The following is a 24,572-nucleotide window of genomic DNA, read 5'->3' on the forward strand; positions in this document are numbered from 1 at the left end:
AGACTATTCATTTTGCATTATCAATCGTTTTTAGGACGTAAGGTGAACCAGTTTTGGATAATAGTGAGGGTTAATGCCAGTGATGCAGCCAAAAAAGCAATCATGGCCCATCGGGTATTGAAATGGGTGCTGTAAACTTCAGCCAACCATGTCTTCCATCTAGTATAATGCTTTTCAATTTGATGCTTAACTGCAATATATTTCTTGCTGAAGGCTACAACATTAGTGGAGATATTTTGATTGTCACAGTGCATTTTAGTTGGCAAATCATCACCCAATTCATAGAAATTGGCCAACTCTACGTCGCTTCCGAGCAAGTTTTGAAATGCACCACCCAATTCATTACTAAATCGATAACATTTTAAAATATTATATTATATTTAGAGGAGTATGAGTAACATATTTTCTAACATATTTAATACACCTTTTATTATTAATTAAATTTTATTTAAAAATATAAAATTATGGATGAGATTCATTAAATAAAAAAATGAGATCCACTGATTTTTGATAAATTTCAACCATTGAGAACATGTTTGAGGGGAATTTTGATGTGCCTAATTGAAGTTAATATATGTAGTTTCTAAGTCTATGTGATGGATATGACGTGAAAATTTGTGTTGATAAATTGTATCCAGACACGCACCAATAGTGTGTTCAAAAGAAGAAATTTTTACTAATATCCACGTAACATATATTTGAGTGTTATTAATTCCCCTAAATTAAAAAAAAAAAAAAACCTTGAGTGCATGTTACGTAAGAGAAATTATTAGATACCACATGTATTCAAGATTAGCTGTGTGAACAGCTAATAACTAACCCAATGATTCCCTTTAAACTATAAATAACTGAATTTAAGTAAAGCTGAAAATAAATTCCAGATAGAATTTTGTATTGATTTTGTCGAGAACTTATTTTAAGTATGAATTTCTCATATTTACATTGTTTATTTGAGCATGCAAAAGTATTACTCTTCAGGAAAGTATTGATTTTGTCCGCTTGACATTGCCCTGCAGGAAAGTATCCTAATGAACGCACGCAGAATTGAAAAGTTTCTAAAGCATTTTCACTTTTATCCCCCTTTATTTTTTTCGCCAAAATAGAGAAATTAAAAAAGATGAAGCACGTGCAAGATTAGAGTTTGATACACAACAACAAACAAGATTTTTACATAAGCATGCTGTTAAAAGCATAGAAAAGTAGAAAACATCCCAGGAGAATCTTCAAACTATAATATTCAACAAATGCAAAAACTTGATGGACAAAATAGAAAACCAAATGTAAAACTTTCCTCTCAAGTTTTTTTCTTTTCCTATTATCTGATTGTGACCCATGACTTGGGCAAGAAATTCACATGTATAAAATGTATCAACTAATCTATTTACTCAATGAATACACAGCATCCAACACCAACAGCCAGAAGACACGTAGAACTCATCTAATTCAGCAGTGGCCTTTTCAGGGTTTATGTTGAGCATATATTGAGGTACCAACAGCTTGTTGAGGAGTCAAAGCTTTTCCATTTACAAGCACTTGTTCATAGAAATCCAGGCGTATAGATTTGAACTGGTAATGCTATTTTTATATATACATAAAAACAAGGTAAAGCCTTAATCAGAATGACCAGTTCTATTGCAAAGACATTGAGGAATTAGCAAATCATGGCATTAAATCAAGAATATCTTTGTAGTAGTATGCGTACCTTCTCCTTCCAGGACAAATAAACATCACGAAAATAAGGGTCAAGCAATGTTAGCTGATCTCCTTCTTTAATCTGGATGATAAGGGCCCAGTTAACTCTAAAATAACTCTTAAATTGATGAACCATAGCAGTAGAAAATTAAAAAATAATCAACTAGGCCAAACCTTTATGTAAATAAGTACTCACTTAAATGGAGAAGAGAGGGGGAAAAAAGAATGATTAATATAATTTTATGAGGTCTATACCAGCACTAGTAATCCAGACTTCGTTGCATATGATTACATTTGATCATTTCTTTTATCCTTTTTCATGTCTATGGTTATCAACCCTCTCAGAACATGACAATTTTATGAACACATGGCATGCAAGTCCATATGCTTAAGCATAAAGATGAAATTTTATTAGAGATGAGAAAGAAGGAACCATGTAACTGATTTGCCACCCTTGACATTTATCTAAGAAAGGAAAATTTATTTCCACTTTTGAAAAAGACAATATGAGAAGATGAAATAAAACTTCAGCAGCAGTTCTTACCACATCAGTACGTACACCATAAATCGAGAGAACAAAGCAAGATTGATTTGAATCACAAAGCAAATAGTATCTGCACAATGACAAGGACAACATTAACATAAATATGTGCTTGTATTTTAATTTATTCTAATAAATATTTTCGTTTTTTAGTTTGTCATTGTATCCCCCTGAAACTATATTTCTGGCCCCAAGTCCCCGACCATGGTGAAAATTGAAAAGTTTCCTTTCCAAACCACCCTTACTCTTCATCCACTCCAGCCAAATGCTTACAGAAGCAAACAAGAGTAAAGAAAAAACAGACATTTGATGCATAAACAAGTGATCCAACTGAATGCAACGAAATTTGTAATTTAAAAATGCAAAAGGCACAGTTTAGGCATATTATGGAGAGATGATTCAATGCATTGGGTGTAATAAAGTAATAAACCATTTCCAGAAGTGTCAACTCTGTTTGGACAGAATAAGGTTCATTAGTTAGTTAGTTGGGGGTTAGTGAGTTAAATAAGAGAATGTAAGGGGAAAGGGGGCATTCCATTGGGTCACCAATTGTAGATTGAGCATTTGTTCTTTCTCTTTCTCCTATTTTCTGTTCATTCAATAAAATCTTTCATTGGTTCGTATAAACTCACTCCACTACTTCTAATCAAATTTCATAACTCCAAAATAAGGATTATGCAAAGGAATGTGTTTATGGAAAAGATTATATATAGTTGATAATAATTTTCAGGAGTAGAGGACTTACAGGGGAGCAACACTCTCACTGCTAACAAAGAAAAAAACTTTCCCCTCAACTGCAAGAGCTCTATTTGGACCCTCTGACAGAAGGTCTATGGTAACTCTTCTGTATGATGATTTCACTTGCACCAAAAGGTAGACATGAATCAGGTCAGTATATTAGTGAAAATATACAGATTTAAACACAGGCTCAGTAGAAGTCAAAATGGAACATGAACTGAAGCCTATAGCTCAGAAAACTGCTTACAATCAACAGCAACCAATGATGATGCCAAAGATGCCATTCGCTTAGCTCTTACATGTCCCTGTACATAATAAAACTATATATAAACCAGCATAAGATGTTGGCTACAACCCACTAAAAAAAATTCCTGGTACTAGGGGACAGAGGGTATAGACTTCAATATTTCTTGAAGTTACCAGCTTCTATCATGAAAAGAATTCTCCATGCAAGAATATCAAGCCATAGAAAAAACCTATGAATAATGCTTCAACAAATCACTAGCTTAAATTACCACTACATAGCCAACGGAAAATTTTCATTTCATTACCTTCAAAAGATTGTCCACCTTGTCAAGTAAATTGACTATCTTCTGAACCTCCTCTACAGCATTGAGACCTGGATCCTTTAAAGCAGCAGCCTCAAATCCACTAAGGGCCCTCTGGTAGTTCTCTAGATATTTGTTAACCTGTAACAAATTATTTAGACAAACAAGCAAAAACACCGCTCAACACACTGTTTATTCATATCAAGTGTAGCAGCCACTATTTCTATTATAATTTTGAGGTTTAAATATTTTTTTTTTACTATTCAGAAGGTGGAACTGATAAATATGACAGCAAAAATACAGGAGAAAAGTAAGTTGACATATTCAATATCCAACTCTTCTCTAACGAATACTTGAACACAATGAAACACAGTAAAAGGATCAAAGACGCAACTTACAGTAGCACTATTAAAATATAAATCTGGATTGGACTTCATGCTTTCATCTTTCTCCTGGTACATATTAACCAAACATTAGGTCTTCCGTTCCAATTTGTAAATGACAATCCTATTCACCAATAAATACTAGACACGATAATAATATCCATGTAGAAATGAGTATAATAAAAGTGACCAAAAGGAAGATACATTCCTATTGTATGCACACTATACATTTCTATCATATGCACATTATAAATCCTGCCTCTTAATACTCACAGCATTTTGATATGCTTTTAAAGAATGTAAAAGTTTGGTATGATCCCAAGCTCCAGTGACAAAAAAACTTGTTAGGCATGCATTTCCAAGATTATCTGTCAAGGAGATTAGATGATGTTAAAAGATCAGAGATAGCATCATATTTCAGAACAAACAAGACTTAGACAAAAAAAAAATGAAAAAAGGTTGCTCCATTTTTCTCATGTATTCTATTCAGTTACAAACCAATTATTTAAGGACATTTGACAAGCAGTGATAGTATCTTAGGACAGGCAGGAAAAAAGAAAATTGGTTTCTTATACTTGAGATCAGAGAAAAAGATATGAAAAACTGTGTTTTCTGGTTGATTCAAGATGTAAAAGGGATACACAAATGTATAGATAAAAGATAGGCTGAAGATAAGGAAAAATAAGCTAAATCTAAAAACAAGATGAGGAAAAGATTCAGCTATTATCCTATATAGCTAATATCCTAAAAAATATAGGTTATTAGGATAAATACAAATTATATTTCCTAAAACTGCTACATAACAGAATCCAAGCCATATCTCAACGCTTATATTCAATTTCAATTGTCATTGTTCATTCATTTAAGGAAACAGTTTGAGAGAAGTTGTATGTATAAGGAAAAATCAAAACTTACAGCCTAATGACTAGCAATTTTACATCAATCATCATAATTAAGGTTGCACATATGTTTACATGTAAATCTATTAGGGTTTATCCCAAATACTTTTCAATAGCAAAACAAAATTCATTTTTTTAAATGTCATAGCAATAGCTTGTTTGAGAACTTACACCAAGAGTTCCCATCCTTGACATCCAAAGTGATTGCTTCCTTGGCATGTTGAATGCTTTCCTCAACCAGTTCTGCTTGATTCTCTGAACCTGAGTTCATAGAAAGCACAGTAATAAATCTCTAATATTAGGCAGTTTTCTAATAAGAACCTTGGGAGAACAATACCACAAAAGCTAGCCATTGTAGTTGGAAAGTCCAAAGCATTATAAAGCCCACACTAGAATCACATGTTCCAATCTCTAATCTCATACTTCGGATGTATGAGATCCAATCTCATATCTTGCAATTGGATCCCAACACTTCCCATTCTTGTTTTTCTCCATAAAATTACAAAAAAAGTCTTTATTCTATTCACGTGGTAGGAAACTGAAAAGAATTACAAGGTTACAGATAATTTACAAATTAAAACTCCCCTCCTCTTTCCACATTCCCCACTTTCCTCCATTCTTTACCTGCCCCACATTTCCTCTACCACTGCACTATCGTCCCCAGCTTTTCATTGAAAAAATAAAAGTGCAAACAGTTCCCTTACCTTGAGACATTTTTCTTTTAAGCATTGATAATTGACAAAGTATCTTTTTGTTAGGACCCTGCAGAAACAACAAATACCCATTGTCACTCATCATTTCACTAAATGGAATCTAAAAATGAGACTTGGGAGAAAATGCTTATGGCCTATTGGTGAATAAATACACACCAATCTAGATACATTTAATTGAAGCCCTGTTTGACGCAAACGTGCCGACAGTTAGTTGCTCAACTCCATAAGCTTTATTAACATGCATTATGTAAAGCATTCTAGTAATATATGCAAAAACTTGTTTTGAAATGACACCCTAAAGTAAAGATTATGCAGTTTCACAGTCCCAAAAGTATATTGAATAGCATTTACAAGAAAGATAATAATCGGCCATCATGTTTCTTCACTCACAATGTCTAAATTCTCATCCTCCTCCCTTTTTTTTTAGTGTGTGTGTGCTGTGGGGGATTGGGGGAGAATGAAAGCATTCTCTTGAGACGTTGAACACCTCTTCATAGATACCAAAATCCAAATTCCTCATCAGTAACACTCTTAGCAGTTTATTCTTCAGATTTTCTAGACAATTTTCAACCAATAACTGATTTATAGATTTCTATTTAAAATATATATTCTATACAATTGCTACCCCTGCAAATGAATACATGCTTGCTATCCCCAACAAAAATTTATCGGAAACATTGGATCAAGAAATGAAATGAATAGGCTGTTCTTTGCACACTGCTGACAGGCAGAGTGGAGGTCGAATATATTCCTTGAAATAGATCAATATTCAGATTCAACTGTGATTTTGTTGCCACCTATTTGGTAACAGAAAAGGAAGGGTTTCCCTCACTTTTTAGTTCCCACATTTCACAATAAAGGGAAGGAAATATTGAATTTCATTATTTTTATTTCTTAAAAACAAGAAATTTTATTCAAATTAGAAGAAAGAAATACATAGGAGAGCGAGTAATATACAGCATCCTTCTGAACAAGGAGACAAAAACAAAAAAGAGAAAATAAACCAAGCTTGTTAGTAACTTAGTATAACAATTCTATCTGCATGCCTGTCAAAAAGACAGCTTGAAGGAGAAGCCACAAAAACAATCCTATGTTACAACAAATTTAAATGGCAAAGATTTATGCTTGAAAATCGAAGCAAGCTAAGTTCATATAAGAATTCCATTATTATGTAAGCATAATGATTTGAAGTGAAATTTATATATTCTGTTGAACAAGTTCCTAACCCATCACTTATTGGGGGGGGGGGGTGGGGGGTATGATGAAATGATCTCTAGCTCTTCCATTGATTGTAAATATTCTAAAAGGGCTACTTTAGTATCAATCATGTAATGTAACTTGTGAGTCATTGAAATCTACTCTTGATGCTAACCTTGTCTAATGCAAGACTGAGGCAGTTCTTTGCAGAAGTTAGATCTCCTTTCTTCCAAATGCAGTTTCCTAAACATAGCCAAGCATCTGCAAGAGATGGGTTTAACTTAACCTGGTCCATGGAAGAGTCAATTACAATTTACAATCATTTAAACATCAATAGAAAGACAAGCTAAATCAAAGAAACTATCAATTAAATCTTGCTTACAGCTTTTGATAGATGATCCTCAGCTTCTCTCCTATAGTCAGGAAATACATCCAATATCTTCCCTCTAAGATATTCAATTGTTGCACGTTGCATAGGTGATTTTCTTTGTTCTGGCACAGGTGACAAAATTTTATTAACAAACTTTATCAGAAATCAGCAGAAGTATTGTTCAAAAGTAAAACAGTGGAAGATGCCATTCTAAGTAACTGAGAGTCTGAGTAAAAAAAAACTGAAAAGTAATATGAAAACAAAATTTTGTATACTTCAATGTTAACAATATAGCAGTTTCTCCACAAGCATATTTTTTCATGCACTATAAAACATTACAGTATTACAAACACTGATGGAGAAATATAGGAGGAACAAAAAAGACCTACAAATGGTTTTCATTTATTTGGAAAAAAAAAAAAAAAACATATAATAGAGTACCTAGAGAGGTCCTATGGAAAGTGTCAGAAAAGAAAGGCCTCAAGATTGCTTACATTTGAACAATCAAAGATATGTATGAAAGAATTACAACTAGTGTAAGAACATAAGGGGGAGATACAGAAGATTTCCCTATAACTATAGGTGTGTACCAACGGTCTACTTTGAGCCCTTATCTTTTCATCTTGGTTTGGGACATGCTTATAGAACATATTCAAGAGTCAGTACCATGGACATGCTTTTTGAAGATGATAAAGTCTTGGTGGGAGAGGTGAGAGTTGAGACAAGAAATAATGAAAATTTAGATATATGCAGATTGGAGACAAGCCTTGGATGGAAGCATTTTAAGTACCTTCAGTCCATCATACAAAATGAATGAGAGACAGAGAATGACATCTACCACAGGATCCAAGCAAGGTGGATGAAATGGAGGAATGCTTAACATGTGATATGTGATAGAAAAATACCACTCTAAGCTTCAAGGAAATTTTTACCACATACCTGCAATGCTATATGGGACTGAATATTGGACTTAAAGCAAAAAGAAGACTTAGTTGTTGTTTTTGTAACGCATCACAATATGAGTATTTAAAAACACCTTTAGCTAGTTGAGTCTGATCAGTCTCAGCTAGTTGAATTTCTGTTATGACACAACTAAGTATTTGGGGCTTCCTTCACCTTGGATTATGCCATCCCCATGATGGTATCCCTTTTTTAGTCAGTATCCTTCAATAAAGAATAAAAGGCCACACCTTTAGGGTAGTGTAATGACCACTACTGCTAATTGCATTACTGTACCTTCCAATGATTCAAAAATATAAGAAAACAAATTTCAATTTCAATACCTCCTTTACATTAAAAAAAATTGCTCTTCAGTCTCAACCTCTTTCTCTTTTATTATAAGGTACCAGAGTTTGTACATAGCCTTATTTTCTAAAAATGCTTAGGCAGACACAATTGTACAAGTAGTTTGTGCATCCAACCAATAGAAAATGACAACTGGTGTTTAACAATTGGGCTCCACAAAGCAGACTTCCTAAAGTGAATGCTTCTATTGATTATGTCTGCCTAAAAGACAGATTGTATTGTACTACATCATGTCTGCCCTAAAAACGTGTCATTAGTAGTCACTTTAAATCTTAACCACGCTCCTCTGACGTATAAAATCTGTCTTCATTGAATTATCCTCCTAGGCTATCGAAACTGTGATCATTGAAGTAGGTGATCACAAGTTACAAAACCTTTTATGCACAACTAATGTTATCTAACACAAGCATTAGCATAAGCATCAGATTCAACAGAGTCATCTAGCTCCTCAACCTTCCTGCGTTGCACATTCATTTTTCAAGTGGAGAGAGGTGCAATTTCATAAATTGAAAAGCAAATTAAAACTCATGAAAAACCTGAATTTCAAATGTTCAACCAAAACCCCAGAAAGAAAAAACAAACAAACAAACTCCCGCGTTGATAACACAGTTCGGTGAAGGGTATAAACCAAAGGGGTTGTTGAAGGAGCATGAGAGAACGATACCCTTTATTGAAAAGGGGTAAAAGAAAGAATCTTTATCCGGGGATTGGAAAGAAACTGACCTGAGGGAATGGAATCGAGGAGTTGAAGAGCGAGATCGGACTCTTGTTGCAACTTAGAGATTCTGTCATCGGGGTTGGGTGGGAAATAAGCGTCTCGAAGATGGTAAAGATCTTCTGCTGCTCTTGCAACTTTGGATAACGGTTCCTCGCTGGGATTACTCATCTCACTCACTGAAGAAGAAGAAGATGATAGTGATGGATGCAATTGCAAATGCACCTGTGTCAACTATACTACTGTGTTAGTATTACTAACTCATCCCCCCAAAACTAACAACGATTTTTATTGAATAAATTACACTGAAATTGTATATAATATATCTCTTTTTGTCATTAAGGCATATAACTAACTTCAATTAGGTGGGTATTATATTGTCCTAATATTTTTATTAAATATTTAATAATAAATTAACAATTGATCATGTAAATAAATCTCTTAAAATAATAATAGTTTTTTTTTTAATATTGGACTCTTACTTCATGTTGCTAACACTCTAAGAAAATATAGTCTTTAACTGAGACATTTTATCAAACACTTAACCATAAAAAATAAATATTTAAAAGAAAAGATCATATTCAATCAATAGGCATGACTGAAAACACACTTTCAACAAAAATGTAATAATCAAACAACCCAACACACACAAAAAAAATGAATTAAAAAAAAAGAAAAAAGAGTGTTAACACATGTACCAATAAGGTAGGTTTATGTTCAACAAAAAGTTGTGTTCATATCAAGCGTGCTAAATTATTTTCAGGTTGAAAATCATGTAATGTCTTTTATGGAATTAAGAAAAAGAAGATGATGATATTTTAGACATAATTATTAAACGATTTTTAGGAGACGGAGAATGTCTAAATGTAAGGATTTTTTGTAGGATGTAAAAAATGAAGAGGATCAAATATAATTTAGAAAAACACACCGAAGGGATGCAAGTGTGAGGAAGAAGATGATGATATTTTAGACATAAATTTTCGTCATGTGTCTATTTTATATTAAATTATTAAATGATGTTTAGAAGAAAATGATCTAAATGTATTGTGAGTTAAACAATTAAAGAATTTATTATAAGATAAAAAAAAGAAGGATATGAAATACAATTTTAAAAAAATACATGAAAAACACGTGTAATTTACTCCCTTTTTTTCATAACCTTCTCATTGATTATGATTAGAGGACAAATAGTGGAAAGATAAATAAATTCTAATTAACACAATAATTTTTAGTAATTTCAATTATTCTAAAGAATTTTACCAAAATTGCCTAATTTGACAAAACAATATACAATATCATTTTTCTCCCTTAGCCTCTATGCCCTAATAATGCCCTTTGCCAATTTGAGTAATTATTAGATTTTTATTTTAATTTCTCCAGTGCAAATCGCGAATTATTTTAAATTTTTAATATAATATAATATAAATATAAAATGCTAAAGAGTTTATTTACTTGGAAAAAGTTTTCATGAGTGCTAAGGTAAATTAAAATATGAAAATGTAGCTGTTTCGTATATTTATTTTAGAACATTTTTAAAAGTATATTTAATTAATAGAAGATTTTTTTTAATGTTGATTTGTAACTAGTCATTGTGACTACTGTTAAGAAAATTGAGCATTGATTAAATAAGTTGAAAATGAAATATTCTTTAAATGAATAATTGATTAAAAATATTAATTTGATTTTATATGAAATTTTAAAATATTTTTGTTATAAAAAATGTAAAATAAAATGTATAGCAACTTTATTTTATTTGGAAATATAAATAAATAATTAATAAGTATGCAACATAATAAGCCAATTTATCTCGTTCTACCATGAGATTGGTTAACCTACATTGATAGAGATCAACTCACTAAAAATAATAATAGAAAGAAAACATATGAAAAAAAATCGCATAAACATTAACTAAAACATTTCTGATGAAATTTGGATATAATAAAAAAATCATAATTACATCACAAACATTTAAAAGTGTATTATCAAAACTGGCTTAGCACAGGCCCAACAAAGTCCAATACTACAAACAGAGCCTAAGAATAAGATGGCCCAATGTGACCTTTAATAAGTAACCTTCCCTACCAATTAGGAGATAATTTAAACGCTTCTATTATTAGACGATAACAATTTTATTATTGAGAAGATAATTAGTTCATCCCACTCTATTTTATTAAGACCTATAAAACTAACAAAGTCATACACCCTAAGGACATTTAATTCCAAATTATTTGACTTATGATTTAATATAACTTTATTGTTGGAATTTTTATAGGCGACCTCCCCATGTCATTTCGACTAGGAATCAATGTCTTAGAGTATTCTTCCAATCGACCTGAATACCAATTGAGAGATTAGTGAAAAGCATGTGGGAACAAAAGGAAACTACAATGATTGGTGTGGTCAAATCCAACTCAATTTACCACTCCCAATCATTGCAAGCATAAATTAAAGGAAACTCGCGTCAAAATATAAAACATCAAAGCTTGATTCCAGCGTGAAACAACTAAATGTAATTGATCATAACAAAACATAGATTACCAAACTTAAAAAATGAGAAGAGCATTTTGCAGGATTGTAAGACACGAAGAACATCTCCTAGAAGGGTATCAAAAGACACAAAGAACATATCTAGGAGAGAAGAACACCAACCTCCTTTTTATTTTGTTATAGGTGTGCAAGAGGGAGGCATTGGGGAAATTAGAAAAAAAAAGGAAAATTAAAGAAAGGTTGGGGAAACCAAAACAATCTTCAACTTACGGATAAATACGAGGAAGAAAACAATTTTTCAAAAGAAACGAACAATAAAAACAGACAAGCTTTTAGTTTTAGAAGGAAGACAGACAACTTATTATCTTGAATTTAGAAACATATAATTCAAGTGTTACCTTAAAAATACAATCAACCATATTCAATAATCATAATCCATATAGTTTTAAACCGTTATTAACTTCAACTCGAGCTAAGTTAATTTTGGGTGAGCAGGTCAAAATTTAAATAACATGAAATTCAACTCTGAGATAACAAGTCTCCTACGTATTTGATCAGATATTAAACTAATAAACTGTGTACTAAATTGATAAGAACATATACTAAAGACATTAAAAAGAAAGAAAAAAAGTTAAGAGCATATTCTACAGTTGATATTTAGCTAAAAGACGGAGAAAAGTATGCTTTGGAAGTGTTGGCCTTTGCAAATGTGTTTGGTGCAAGTGAGACAAATACAGCTGACACTCACTGGAGCATGAAAGTTTGTTTCAACTAATAAAGACAATGCACCTCAAACTTATTCTATCCATCTCTTCAAAAATTAAATCACCTGGACATGATTAGGAACAGAAAAGTATAAAAAGTCACTCATTAATCTAGAGGAACAGTCGATAAAAGGCATCCTGGAAATAATTGCCATTGATTGTGACAATGCAATTATGCAACAATGGAAGTTATTATGACAGCAAAAACAATTACTTTTATGTTTGGATTAGATTCAATTTTTCTAGAATCAAGTCCAATTCCACGTTAAAAAACCAAAACAATAAATAGTAGCATTCACTTTTTCACCATGATTTCAGATGCCAGAATCAAGTCTGGCGGTTATCCAAACACACTCGACAACAGTGTGAGAATACTAACCAACTTCAATATTAGTTGTATGCATTATGCAATGGCTGCTTCATTGCAGTGTGTTCTATGATACACCAAAAATGCTTCATCGTCATATAGATTATATTCCCTTTGTACAGAAGAAATTCAACAACTGACTGATGATGCATCATCTTATTGGTTCCTCTAATTAAATTCATGTAATTTTAATCAATCAATGCACACAATTTTTTACAGTTGCATCATGGTATTTTTCAGTAGATGGTCTAAATGAAAGATTTATACAGGAAACCATGGGGGGGGGGGGGGGGGGGGGAGTTTTCATCATTCATGTACAAATGTTTAAAAATATGAAAGAAAAGGAAAAATAAGGTGTCATTTCATCATTAGTAAAAGAGATGAAAAATAAAGTTTTCTCAACCTGTCTCTTACTAGAAGAGACGAATAATCTGCATCTTCCCGTGCATAACACTATGGCATTCAAAACATGAGTTTCTAAAATTTGTCTTCATTTTCTTTGAATAGTGTAATATGGAACTCAAGTAACCCAATAAAACAGGAAATTCTGAAAATTCAAATTTCAAGCAAATTGGTCTCAAGCTTTGGAAGGATATAGTAATAACAGAACAAAAAAAAATCCACTGGAAAAGGTTATATCTATTGAAACAAATGATAATTAAAAGTCTAAAAATGCACCCACAAAACCTTTAATTTGATTTGAGTGGGATGCACTAGGATCATGCTGTAGCGAAAGACATAGACAATCAAAAGGCCTGAGAAGGGTATATTTTGTGAAGATGATTTTTCTTACAGATGATTTAGGCGTTACCGCTTTATGCTTCTTCAGCGTAGAACTTATCAAAGAGAACACTATCTATAGCTGAATCATGTTGAAATAATTCCAGTCTAGGAATCTAGGACACTTTTATTTTGCATTCATTTTCGGATTGTTCATTCCTTTGTATAAATTTTACAATCTCTCATTAAAGACCTAACACTTCTGACAATGTTTTAGAAATTTAAAACTCTCATTCTATAAGGTTTGACCAAGTCTGAACCCCGCACCCCGGCAACGCTAGACAACTGCCTCTTTAACAACTTGACACAGAAATAATAATTGTTGTTTTTTTTTTAATAAGAGTAGGCAGAAATATTAAACAATAAAAGGGAGCATAAAGAAAGAAATTGAGACTGCAAAAACTTACTTTATTCTGATATGAAGCAACGTATTTAAAAGCATGGAAAAGATAGTAACTGCTAACAAAAAGATAACATCACTAACAGAAAGATAACACCACTAACAAATCATGCCTAGAGAATAGGATCAAAACTGCTTTATCCTATCAGTCAACATGACTTTTATTTTTTCCTAAAAAATAGCATAAAAATCTTATCTACTATAATTTGTTAGGCAATTCCAACAGTCAAATCTTAACACTCCTCCTTGACTTTGGAACTGCAAACTCCAAGCTTTTGTCTCAAGTATTCAAATTTGGCTTTAAACTCCTTTATGAGTTTCTCATCACTTCTTGTCACAAGTAAATCATCAACATAGACAACAATAATGATTAAATTTGCATCTACCAATTTCACATATAATGCAGCCTCACTTGGACTTTTGACAAATCCAAGATCTTGAAGATGATCATCTATCCTGCTGTACCAGGCCCTAGGAGCCTGTTTAAGACCATATAATGCTTTTTTCAACTTGTAAACTTTCTGCTCCTCTCCTTTGATTTGAAACCCCTCAGGTTGCTCTACATAAATCTCCTCCTGCAAGTAACCATTTAGAAAGGCAAATTTTACATCTAAATGATAAACTTTCCACCTTTTATGTGCAGTCAAGGCAAGTAGCATTCTAATTGTATCAAGACGTGCAACTGGAGCAAAGGTTTCTGAAAAATCCACTCCAAACACCTGAGCATAGCCTTTCACCACCAACCTGGCCTTGTATTTATTTACAGAACCATCTGGATTAAGTTTGGTTCTATAAACCCATTTTACCCCTATAGGTTGTTTGTGTTGAGGTCTGTCCACTAGCTCCCATGTGTCATTTTTTTCTATCATCTTCAACTCTTCCTTCATAGCATTTATCCACTTGTCATCCTTTTCAGCTTCTTCAAATTCTGCAGGTTCTAGGACAGTTACATTACTCTTTTGATAAATCTCAGATAAAGATCTTGTACCTCTGACATGAATGTCATCTACATCATCATCTAGGAACTGTGGGGTTTCTGGCAGCTGCTTCCTTATTGGCTCATCCCAACTCCATTGTTGATCTTCCATAAATTTGACATCTCTACTCACAAGAATTTTCCCATTTTGAGGTTGGAAAATTCTGTAAGCTTTGGAGGTGTTGCTGTATCCAATGAAAACTCCGGGTTCTGCCTTTTTATCAAGTTTGTCCCTTTTAACCTGTGGAACATAAGATAAACAAACACAACCAAAGATTTTTAGATTTTGTAAATCTGGTTTGTAACCAAACCAGCCTTCAAATGGAGTTTTTTTGTGCAGAACTCTTGTAGGTAGTCTATTCAGCAAAAATACTGCAGTGTTTGCAGCCTCCGCCCATAGCTCCTTTGACAACTCCTTTTCATGCAGCATACACCTTGTCATCTCCATGATACTTCTATTTTTTCTCTCACTCACACCATTTTGTTGTGGAGTGTAAGGTACGGTGAGTTGGTGCTCAATGCCAGCTTCTTCACAAAATTTATCAAAAATATCATTTTTGTATTCCTTCCCATTGTCAAACCTTATTGTTTGCAACCTACAATCACTTTGATTCTCCACCAATGCATTTAAAGATGATACTCTCTGAGGTCCCCCAACATCTGTGTGAACTAATTGCAGCTTTTGAGTTACTCTCCAAGTTGATTGAGGAAATGGTTTTCTGACTAGCTTACCATATTGGCAAGCCATGCAATCGGCTAACTTGTCTTCAAGCATTGACACACCTTTCACCAAGGCATGTTTTTGCATGTATAAAAGTCCAGCAAGATGGAAGTGTCCGAGCCTTTTGTGCCATAGTTCAACATTGGTGGCCATGCTTGAAAAAGCTATTTGCTTCTCCTCCATTAGATTTAAAGCATAGCTTTTAGCCCTCATTTTCACCTTGAATACGTCTTTTCCTTTTGCATCTTTGATCAAGCACCAATTTTCTTCAAATATAACTTTGAAGCCTTTCTCTACAAGCTGAGCAACACTAAGTAGCTTTTGATCAATGTCAGGCACATATAAGACATCAGAGATATATTTCAAACCTGTCAAGCTTTCAATAGCAACAATCCCTTTTCCCTTGACTGAGATGAAATCACCATTTCCAATTTTTACTTTGGAAACAATGGTTTTGTCAAGTTTTTTAAAGAGGTTCAGGTCATTGGTCATATGGTTTGTGCAGCCGCTGTCTATTAACCATGAATCACTGGAACTATTGCTTGTGGCAAAGCATGTTGCAACAAAGAGTTGCTCATCTTCTCGTTCCTCCGCAACCACCTTTGCTTCCTCTGATTTGGACTTGCATATTCGCTCTACATGTCCCATATTGCCACACTTTCTGCACTTGACATCTGGCCTCCACCAACATTTTCTTTCAGGATGATTTGTCTTTTTGCAATGCGGACAAGGAGGAAAGGTCTCACCTTGCTGCTTGTTGGAGCCTTCTGGTTTTTCGTTCCTCCATTTGTTGTTCTTCTTGTCTTTGCCACCTCTTGAATTTTGTGTTTTCGTATGAAACGCACCTTGTACCACCTCCTCTTGTCTCATCATTCTTCTCTGCTCCTGGGCTTGTAGAGCATTTATGAGTTCTCCCAAGGTGATGGTTGACAGGTCTTTAGACTCCTCCAATGCTGATATCTTTGATTCATACTTCTCGGGTATAGTGACCAAGATTTTTTGCACTATTCTTTCATCAGGAAAGTCTTTCCCAAGAAGCCTCACTCTATTTGCTATGCCTAATAGCCGGTCAGCGTAGCCTTTAATTGTTTCAGTCTCTTTCATGCTCTGCATCTCGAATTCTCTTTCCAAGTTGAGTACTTGCATGCCTTTGGTTCTTTCACAGCCTTGATATTCTGATCTGAGATAATCCCAAATCTGTTTGGCAGACTTGAAGTTCATAATTCTTGTAAAAATAATTTTTGACACAGCAGAGAAAAGGCAATTTTTAGCCTTAGCCTTTTTGGTCTTCCTTTCTCTGTGATTCTTCATCTGAGCCACCGTTGGATCTAAAGGTAGTTCAGGAACATCATAGTTTTCTTCTACTGCCTCCCAAAGATCCAAAGCTTCAAGATGAGCAGTCATCCTTGCAGCCCATAATTCGTACTCTTCACCATCAAAAATTGGTGGTGAACCTGCTGTGTATGATGTTTCTCCCTCCATTGTGATTTCTCTCAACTCACAGATTCCTTAAAGATAAGAGCTCTAGATACCAATTTGTTGTTTTTTTTTTAATAAGAGTAGGCAGAAATATTAAACAATAAAAGGGAGCATAAAGAAAGAAATTGAGACTGCAAAAGCTTACTTTATTTTGATATGAAGCAACGTATTTAAAAGCATGGAAAAGATAGTAACTGCTAACAAAAAGATAACATCACTAACAGATAACACCACTAACAAATCATGCCTAGAGAATAGGATCAAAACTGCTTTATCCTATCAGTCAACATGACTTTTATTTTTTCCTAAAAAATAGCATAAAAATCTTATCTACTATAAATTGTTAGGCAGTTCCAACAGTCAAATCTTAACAATAATAGTCCCACATCAAAAGTGTTTAGCTAGAGACATGTGTTTACTTAACAGGATTTGTTCTACAGGCTTGTACCCCTGTGTTGACTTGGTAATCAAACTCCAGAAGTAGGTTAAAGAACTCAATTCTCAAACTACTAGCTAATTACTTTTAGTTTGACCTTCTTTTTAAGATAAAAGCTAACCTTTTTTTTTTTATATAATCAGGAGATGTCCTCTTACTTTTATTCTAAACTTTTTTTTACTATTAATATTTATCACGCGTACAATATTCAAAACTAAGTGAATAAATTATAGTCGTTTGTTTTGTTTCTACAGCCGTTGCAGTTCCAAAAGACAGAAAAGATGGCAAAGAAGAAAAAGATCGAGTCTGAATTCCACATTTTGTGAAATTGTTTCACACTTGTTTACCTCATTATTATTAGCACATCTTTATCAAGCAACGTCGGCCTAGTTAATTACTATACGTTTCTATCATATTCACGTTCAAGTATTATTAATCAATTAATTTCTTTCCCATATGACACATTTTCAGCTATAAAAAAAAAAAGATAAACAACTTTAAGTGTCCAAAGAATGTTTATATATATATATATTATTAACCAAAGGATGTTTATTGAAGCAGTAGGTGACAACAACAATTCATATATACATATACATATAGATGCACAGGAACATGATTAACTAGCATTACATAAAGTGATATCTTCACTATTTTTTGGATTAAAAATAAGGTTTTTATAATTTGACAATTCTCACAAAGTTTATTAAAGTTACAAATAACAGTTTTAAAAATTAATTGATGCTTCAATACTTCATGCTATTTCAATGTAACAATAAAATTATATTAATTTTTTATATTAACTAGAACTAATTTTTGAGATATTTTAAGGGACAAAAACATATTTTACTCGTACCATTATCTATCTACAAATGTTTAAATCATGTAAAATTCTATGTACATAATAATTAAGATAAAATGATATAATTTAATAGTCAAATTAATAAAATTTGCATGTCATTATTTTTTTAAGGTGTCATTTATGCATCGATCTTATCTTCCACATATATATTTAACCAAAATATATATACCATTATATATATAATTAATTTATTTTATAAAAATCCATTAAAGAACGTAATAGAAGAAGCTCTACTGCACTCGAAAATGATCAAAATAATTTTTAAATTATAAATTAAAATATGTTTTTCATTCCAATAAATATCAAAAAATTCAAAATTCATCCCTGTAAAATTTTTGGTATGTTTTTTATTCTTGAAATGTATTATTTTTTGTCAAGAGTCATACTTGGACGAATCTAAACCTACATGACATTTTTTAAAACTTAAATTATATGCTAAAATATATTTTTCACCCTTATAATATCAAAATATTTGAAATTTGTCCCATGCAAAATTTTGAGTTATTTTTGTTCTCGAAAAATTAAAATTTGTTACTTGTTGGTCTAAACTAAGTTCAAATATTCAAACTTAAGTGTCATTCTGTCATTGATTTCATTGATGACTATAAAAGTGAATAATTTTTAGGGGTTAAAAATTGTCACTAAATACAAAAAAAAATCTACAAATTTATAAATCTCCCTTCCCTAATCTCATTTTAACAAAAATCATCTTAGAACAAACATTTCAAAGATGATTTTTGTAAAAATTATCCTTGAAAAGTTGTAATTATTTACAAAAATGTCATTACATTTTATGACATTGATTTTGCAGAAATCGTCTTTGATTATGTGTTGTAGGATAACATTTTTTGTAGTAATGATATTTTAATTTCATGAGGACAAAAAAATGTCACAAATTTTGCAAGAAAAAATTTCAAATTTTTTAATATTTATAAAAACGAAAAATATATTTGAACTTAAATCATACCTGATAATAAAACATTACCAAAATACATGATTGAATAAAAGAGCTGAAGCACTACATGCTTAACCAAATTAGCCGGAAGTTTCAGTCAAGAATAAAATGACCAACAAAAAAAAAAGTAATGTTTGCAGAAAATTTCCACTTTTGGGGAGGGGGGTTATTATTGTAACTAGTTGAAATATCTGTATTTTTAAAATAAAAACTAAAAAAGAAAAATTAGTTGAAAAAATTAATAACAGTTATATTTTAAATATTCATAAAATAAATAAAAATAATTATATATATATTAGAGAATAATTTAAAAATAAAAATATATATATCAAAATAAATAATTATCTTTATTAATAGATATAAATTATTATTATTATTTTTCTGAGTAAGGTACATATGATATGTGAGTTGGAGAAGGCGTGAGTGGGTCCAACAACGTCGCGTTTGTGTTGGCGACGAAATTTCATCCCCGTATATGACAGCCATAATGTTAAAAACTTAAAATATCTCCCAAATTGACCAATACCAAACAAACGCTGCATTTGCCCCCTTCTTACCTCTTCCTTTAAAGCCCAACGCGCATTTCCAAGTCTCATCGAACCAACTCAACACTGGTCAACACATCTCACACTACCACACACACAAACGCACATGATATAATTCACAACAACGTGCACCTCCAATATTTTATACCATACTATAATATATAGAATATTCCCCTAACCAAATAATACTACTTTTCTTCTTGACTTTTCTCCCTCTCTATGTATATATACCCACAACAAACCTTCAAACCCACCCACAAAACAAACCATCCATCATCAAATCTCCCATTATTCTTCAAATTCTCTCCAACGTTATAAACCACCTTCAATCAACGTTATATATATATCGGTTATTATTAATTTTATTTTCACGTAATGGGCAACTACGTTTCATGCACTTTGGCGCCTCCTTTGATGAAGAACTCCAAGGCCACGAGGGTCATCATTCCCACCGGTGAAGTGAAGCAATTCAGAGAGATCGTGAAGGCTGCGGAGCTCATGCTCGAACACCCCAGCTATTTCCTCGTTAATTCTCGTTCTTTGCATATAGGAAGAAGATTCTCTGCTCTCGGTGCTGATGAAGAGTTGGAGTCTGGCAACGTGTATATTTTCTTCCCAATGAGGAGAGTGAACTCCGTTGTCACCCCCACCGACATGGCGGTACTCTTTTTGGCCGCCAACTCCGCCGCCAAGAGATTGTCTGGTGGAAAGGCACGTGTTCTCCCGGACAACTGCGACGGCGGAGCATGGCAACATAAAGAAGAGAGTTCAAAAGATGGAAGTTTAAGTGAGATTCCAAGGTTGAGTTTGGAAGGAGTCGAGTCAGGGTTTCAGTGTAGGTTAAATTATTGTAGGTCAAGGAAGCCTGTTTTGGAGACTATAAATGAGGAACCTGTTAGGTTACGGTGATGATGTAATGGAACTCAATTCGTTTAGCATCAGAATTTTTTTTAGCTTCAAGAGAGATTTAATTAGTAGAATTATACAACACTTCACAAAAAAAAATATCTGATCCCTAGCATTAAATTTGTACAAAATTCATATATACAAAGAAAAAGTTTGCGTGTGATATGTATTGATTATTATTTTAATTTTTGGCTACAATGAATGGGTTGAGATTAATTTAATTCGGACTGATATTTGGTAATTCTGTATCTTATTCCTGTTTTTTCATTAAAAAATTTAAGCGAGTGAAATACATCATTGTGTGAACTGTGAATTGTTCAACCGTTTGTCCATTTGTGCGTGACTTAAATAAAGTTGCGACCAACGCGTAGAGTAGTTGGGTTGGGGTTCTGAATGGAATGAATCGTGTTAAGCAGTTTGAACGTGGCAAAATTCAAAATGACTACTGTCTCTGTCTTCTAGAAATACTCTTGTCCCTTTTGAAATATATCTTGGTTTAGAGATTATATTTTATTTTAAATCATTAGTGATTTAAAAACTGAAAAACTAATTACAGTATTTTCTAAGCAAACATTCACTTCTTTGAGATTATAAATGTAAAACATTTTAATCATCGATCCACGTACATTACAGAATTTTCAATTTTTTTTTACTTGGGAAACAAACATCAATTGAGAATTTGGATTTGTATCTAATCCAACTTTACCAATGTAGTTTATAAAATAAGGATGGTCGTTTACTTATAATATTTAATTTGACTATATCCCTAGTTAATGTAAAATCTTCAACACTCAACTCTCTTTTGATAAAATTGTATAATATTTGGTGCAATAAATCATCGATTAGTTTATGAGTAAATAATATTACATCTTATCATACTAAATCCGTGAATAAAGGTTTTCTCAAATGGTTATAAAAGGATGACCATGACGATTAATAAACATGAAATAGAAGAAAATTTAAATAATCCAAATCTAATTATAATAACTATATATTAGTCCATATAAACATCCAAATAGTATATGAAACATCAAATGCATATACCAATGACATTCAAAGACTAAAACCACAAATGTTAGTGCTTTAATTCATTAATTATCACCAATAAATCTACAACAACAAATAAGCTTTGGTAGATTACAGTAAAGTCAAATGTTAACGTCTAGGAGTGCTTAAAGAAATAAAAAGAATAAATATTTTAATCTGAATGCGTAAAAATATTACTTTTAATATACTTTCCCAACCGATTTTCAAATAAAATATTTTCTTTTTTAATTTTTTTAATCAGTGCCCTTTAACTACACTAAATGCAATACTAGTACATTTTACAAAATAAACTCAACCCAAAAGATTGACAACCCAAAGTTAAAAAATTGGATTGGGTTGGGTTGAAATTTTTAAAAATTACACTATAGAATTGGGTTTATGTTGTATAAGTGTAAAACTGAAATGTTCTTTCACTATTTTTCTTATCCCTAATTGTACAATGAAAATATAATTTTGTTGTAAAAATTTTTTTGCATCCCAAGTAACACAACAAGAATTATGATGATTCTATTGTGTTATTTTACTTTCACCTCCCATTGTACAATGAAAATTTGATTTTGTTGGAACATTCATCCAATAACATAGTGGAATCATATTTTCATTGTGTTATTTTTTAAAATAAAACAAAAATAACACAACGAAAATATGATTCTATTGTATTATTCATCCAATAACACCACGAAATTGTATAATTTCATTGTATTATTTTTCAAAACAAAAAAAATAACACAATGAAAGTGTGATTTTATTGTGTTATGGGTTGATAATCATGATGGAATTGTACTTCCATTGTGGTATTTTCCAAAAAAAAAAACAACGAAAATATAATTTTATTGTGAATCTCAACTCAGAACACAACAAAATCATATTTTCAGCATGTATAAAAACTAAAAAAAAAACTTAATTACCAAGAATATTGAGTAGGAGGGAGTTGGGTGAAAGGGTTGGGGAAGTGGGAAAGGAAGAGGAAGGCTGATGAGAGGGGAAGAGAAAAGAAAAGAGAGATGTTGGAGGGAAAGGGAGGGTGGTGAGAAGAATGAGAATGAGAGAAGAGAGAAAGGGGTGAAGATGGAAGAAAAGACAAAAAATGATACTTTTATTTATTCTCGCTCATTTTCAAACAATGATAGTGGAAATATTAATTTCCATTTTGTTTTGTAAGTGGGTAGAAAACTGCAACTCTAAGTCTTTAACCCAACTCGTTTGGTAAGTTAAATGCGTCAACGTAAAGAATTCAACTTATTTTGTCATTTCTAATTATTTGCATTTTTTCCATTAAGATTTTGATCACTTCGCTTATGGAGATATTTAAAGTAGGATAAATAGTTATTTTTGTCCTTAAATGTGTATTTTGCTAACAAATGCGTCTCTGAAAGATGAAAATACAAAATTTAATCCTAAAAGTGTAAAAAATGCAACAAATGTATCTGATCATTAACTTTCATCCGTTATCGTTAATAAAATAGTTTACGTGACACAGAAAAACAAATTTGTCACTTGATTGTCAACGTGATCATCTCTAATTCCCAACTTAGGAACATATTTGTCATATAATATTTTCTTGACTTTTCGTCTTCCGACTCTCTGAGGATATGAATGGGTAAATAGCCACTTTATCCCTGAATATGTAATTCGCTAACAAATGCGTCTCGGAAAGATGAAAATACAAAATTTAGTCCCCAAAAGTGTAAAAAATGAGATAAATATATCTTACCGTTAACTTCCGTCTGTCACCTTTAATGAAATTGTCAAGATTCAAAGAAGTGAAATATGAAATATATTTATCTTTTAGGATAATTTGGAAAATTTTGTAATAATTGATATACTGTTACAATGTTTTATTTTGGTAAACTGGTGTAATGTTTATTTTGGATCATTTCTATTGTGATAGACAAATTATGATTAATAATCAATATTATTGTTATTATTATATTTGTTTTAAATTATGTTTGTCAATATACTTTTTAAGTGATTATTGTAATGTTATGCTTATAATTAATGATAAAAAAATGACGAAAATTTATTGTAAAATTATATTTTACCTTTAAATGAATGAAATTTTGGGTCTAACAAATTAGTCCAATAAAAACATACTGATATTTAGGTCTAATAAAAAATTATTGACATTTTCATCCAATAATAATAACTTAATAACATTTTTGGTTCAATGTAACGTATTGATGACATTTAGGTGGAAAAAAATTACTGACATTTACATCCAAAAATGATATCTTACTGAGATTTTTGTTCAATATAGTCAGCACAGTCACATTATCAATCATTTCAGTGACAAATTCGTCTTTCTACTCCACATAAGCTATCTTATTAACGTAGTGAAGTTAACAGCGAGATATATTTGTTGAACTTTTTACACTTTCAGAGACTAAATTTTATATTTTCATCTTTCAGAGATCAATTTGTCAGTGAATTGCACATCTATGGACAAAAGTCACTATTTACGCTTTTAAAGTATTTTAAATGTTCTAGAATGACAAATTCTAATCGTTTTTGTAATTTTTTATAATTATCTTAATTTTTAAATAAAACTGTTGAATATATTTTAAAGATATTAAATTTAAGAACGTTAATAATAAAAATAAATTCCAAAATTTATTTTTCATTCATAACTTTCTTCAGAGAACGTTCAATAATTAAAAAAATATATTATGAGAGCTTATAATATTACTACTACTACTTTATTTAATTTGAAACAAACTAGTGTACGTAGTATAAAACATAGTTCAACAGT

General features: G+C 31.8%; 2 protein-coding genes across 3 annotated transcripts; one reads left to right on the forward strand and one right to left on the reverse strand.

Moving 5' to 3' along the window:
* Nucleotides 1-1,147: 1,147 nt before the first annotated feature.
* LOC100791647 (tetratricopeptide repeat protein 5) lies at nt 1,148-9,394 on the reverse strand. 2 transcript variants are annotated; one of them, XM_006605886.4, is made up of 13 exons: nt 9,110-9,394; nt 7,094-7,203; nt 6,887-6,997; nt 5,506-5,563; nt 4,973-5,062; nt 4,176-4,270; nt 3,918-3,971; nt 3,523-3,660; nt 3,219-3,291; nt 2,979-3,093; nt 2,237-2,306; nt 1,703-1,774; nt 1,148-1,575 (listed from the first exon to the last, which is right to left on the reverse strand). In XM_006605886.4, the coding sequence occupies exons 1-13, from the start codon at nt 9,270-9,272 to the stop codon at nt 1,459-1,461; spliced, it is 1,266 nt and encodes a 421-aa protein (XP_006605949.1). In that variant the 5' UTR covers nt 9,273-9,394; the 3' UTR covers nt 1,148-1,458. The 2 variants fall into 2 exon arrangements, with proteins under 2 accessions (XP_006605949.1, XP_003555936.1); XM_003555888.5 differs by having other exon boundaries at nt 3,219-3,276; nt 9,110-9,393.
* Nucleotides 9,395-20,104: 10,710 nt separating this feature from the next.
* LOC100792170 (uncharacterized) lies at nt 20,105-20,939 on the forward strand. The gene has a single exon (XM_003555889.5). It carries the CDS (start codon nt 20,246-20,248, stop codon nt 20,777-20,779), a length of 534 nt encoding a protein of 177 aa, XP_003555937.1. The 5' UTR covers nt 20,105-20,245; the 3' UTR covers nt 20,780-20,939.
* The last annotated feature ends 3,633 nt before the right edge of the window (nt 20,940-24,572 follow it).

Source organism: Glycine max, chromosome 20 (genome assembly GCF_000004515.6).
Source record: "Glycine max cultivar Williams 82 chromosome 20, Glycine_max_v4.0, whole genome shotgun sequence".
Taxonomy (NCBI): Eukaryota; Viridiplantae; Streptophyta; class Magnoliopsida; order Fabales; family Fabaceae; genus Glycine; species Glycine max.

Bases quoted from the DNA above. Each gene is read 5' to 3' on its own strand.
- LOC100791647 (XM_006605886.4), bottom strand. From the start codon at position 9,272: ATGAGTAATCCCAGCGAGGAACCGTTATCCAAAGTTGCAAGAGCAGCA. The intron at 4,271-4,972 runs GTAAGTTCTCAA...TCTCCTTGACAG, and splicing joins CAAGGATGGGAACTCTTGGT to ATAATCTTGGAAATGCATGC. The intron at 1,775-2,236 runs GTAAGAACTGCT...CTTATCATCCAG, and splicing joins ATGGTGTACGTACTGATGTG to ATTAAAGAAGGAGATCAGCT.
- LOC100792170 (XM_003555889.5), top strand. From the start codon at position 20,246: ATGGGCAACTACGTTTCATGCACTTTGGCGCCTCCTTTGATGAAGAAC.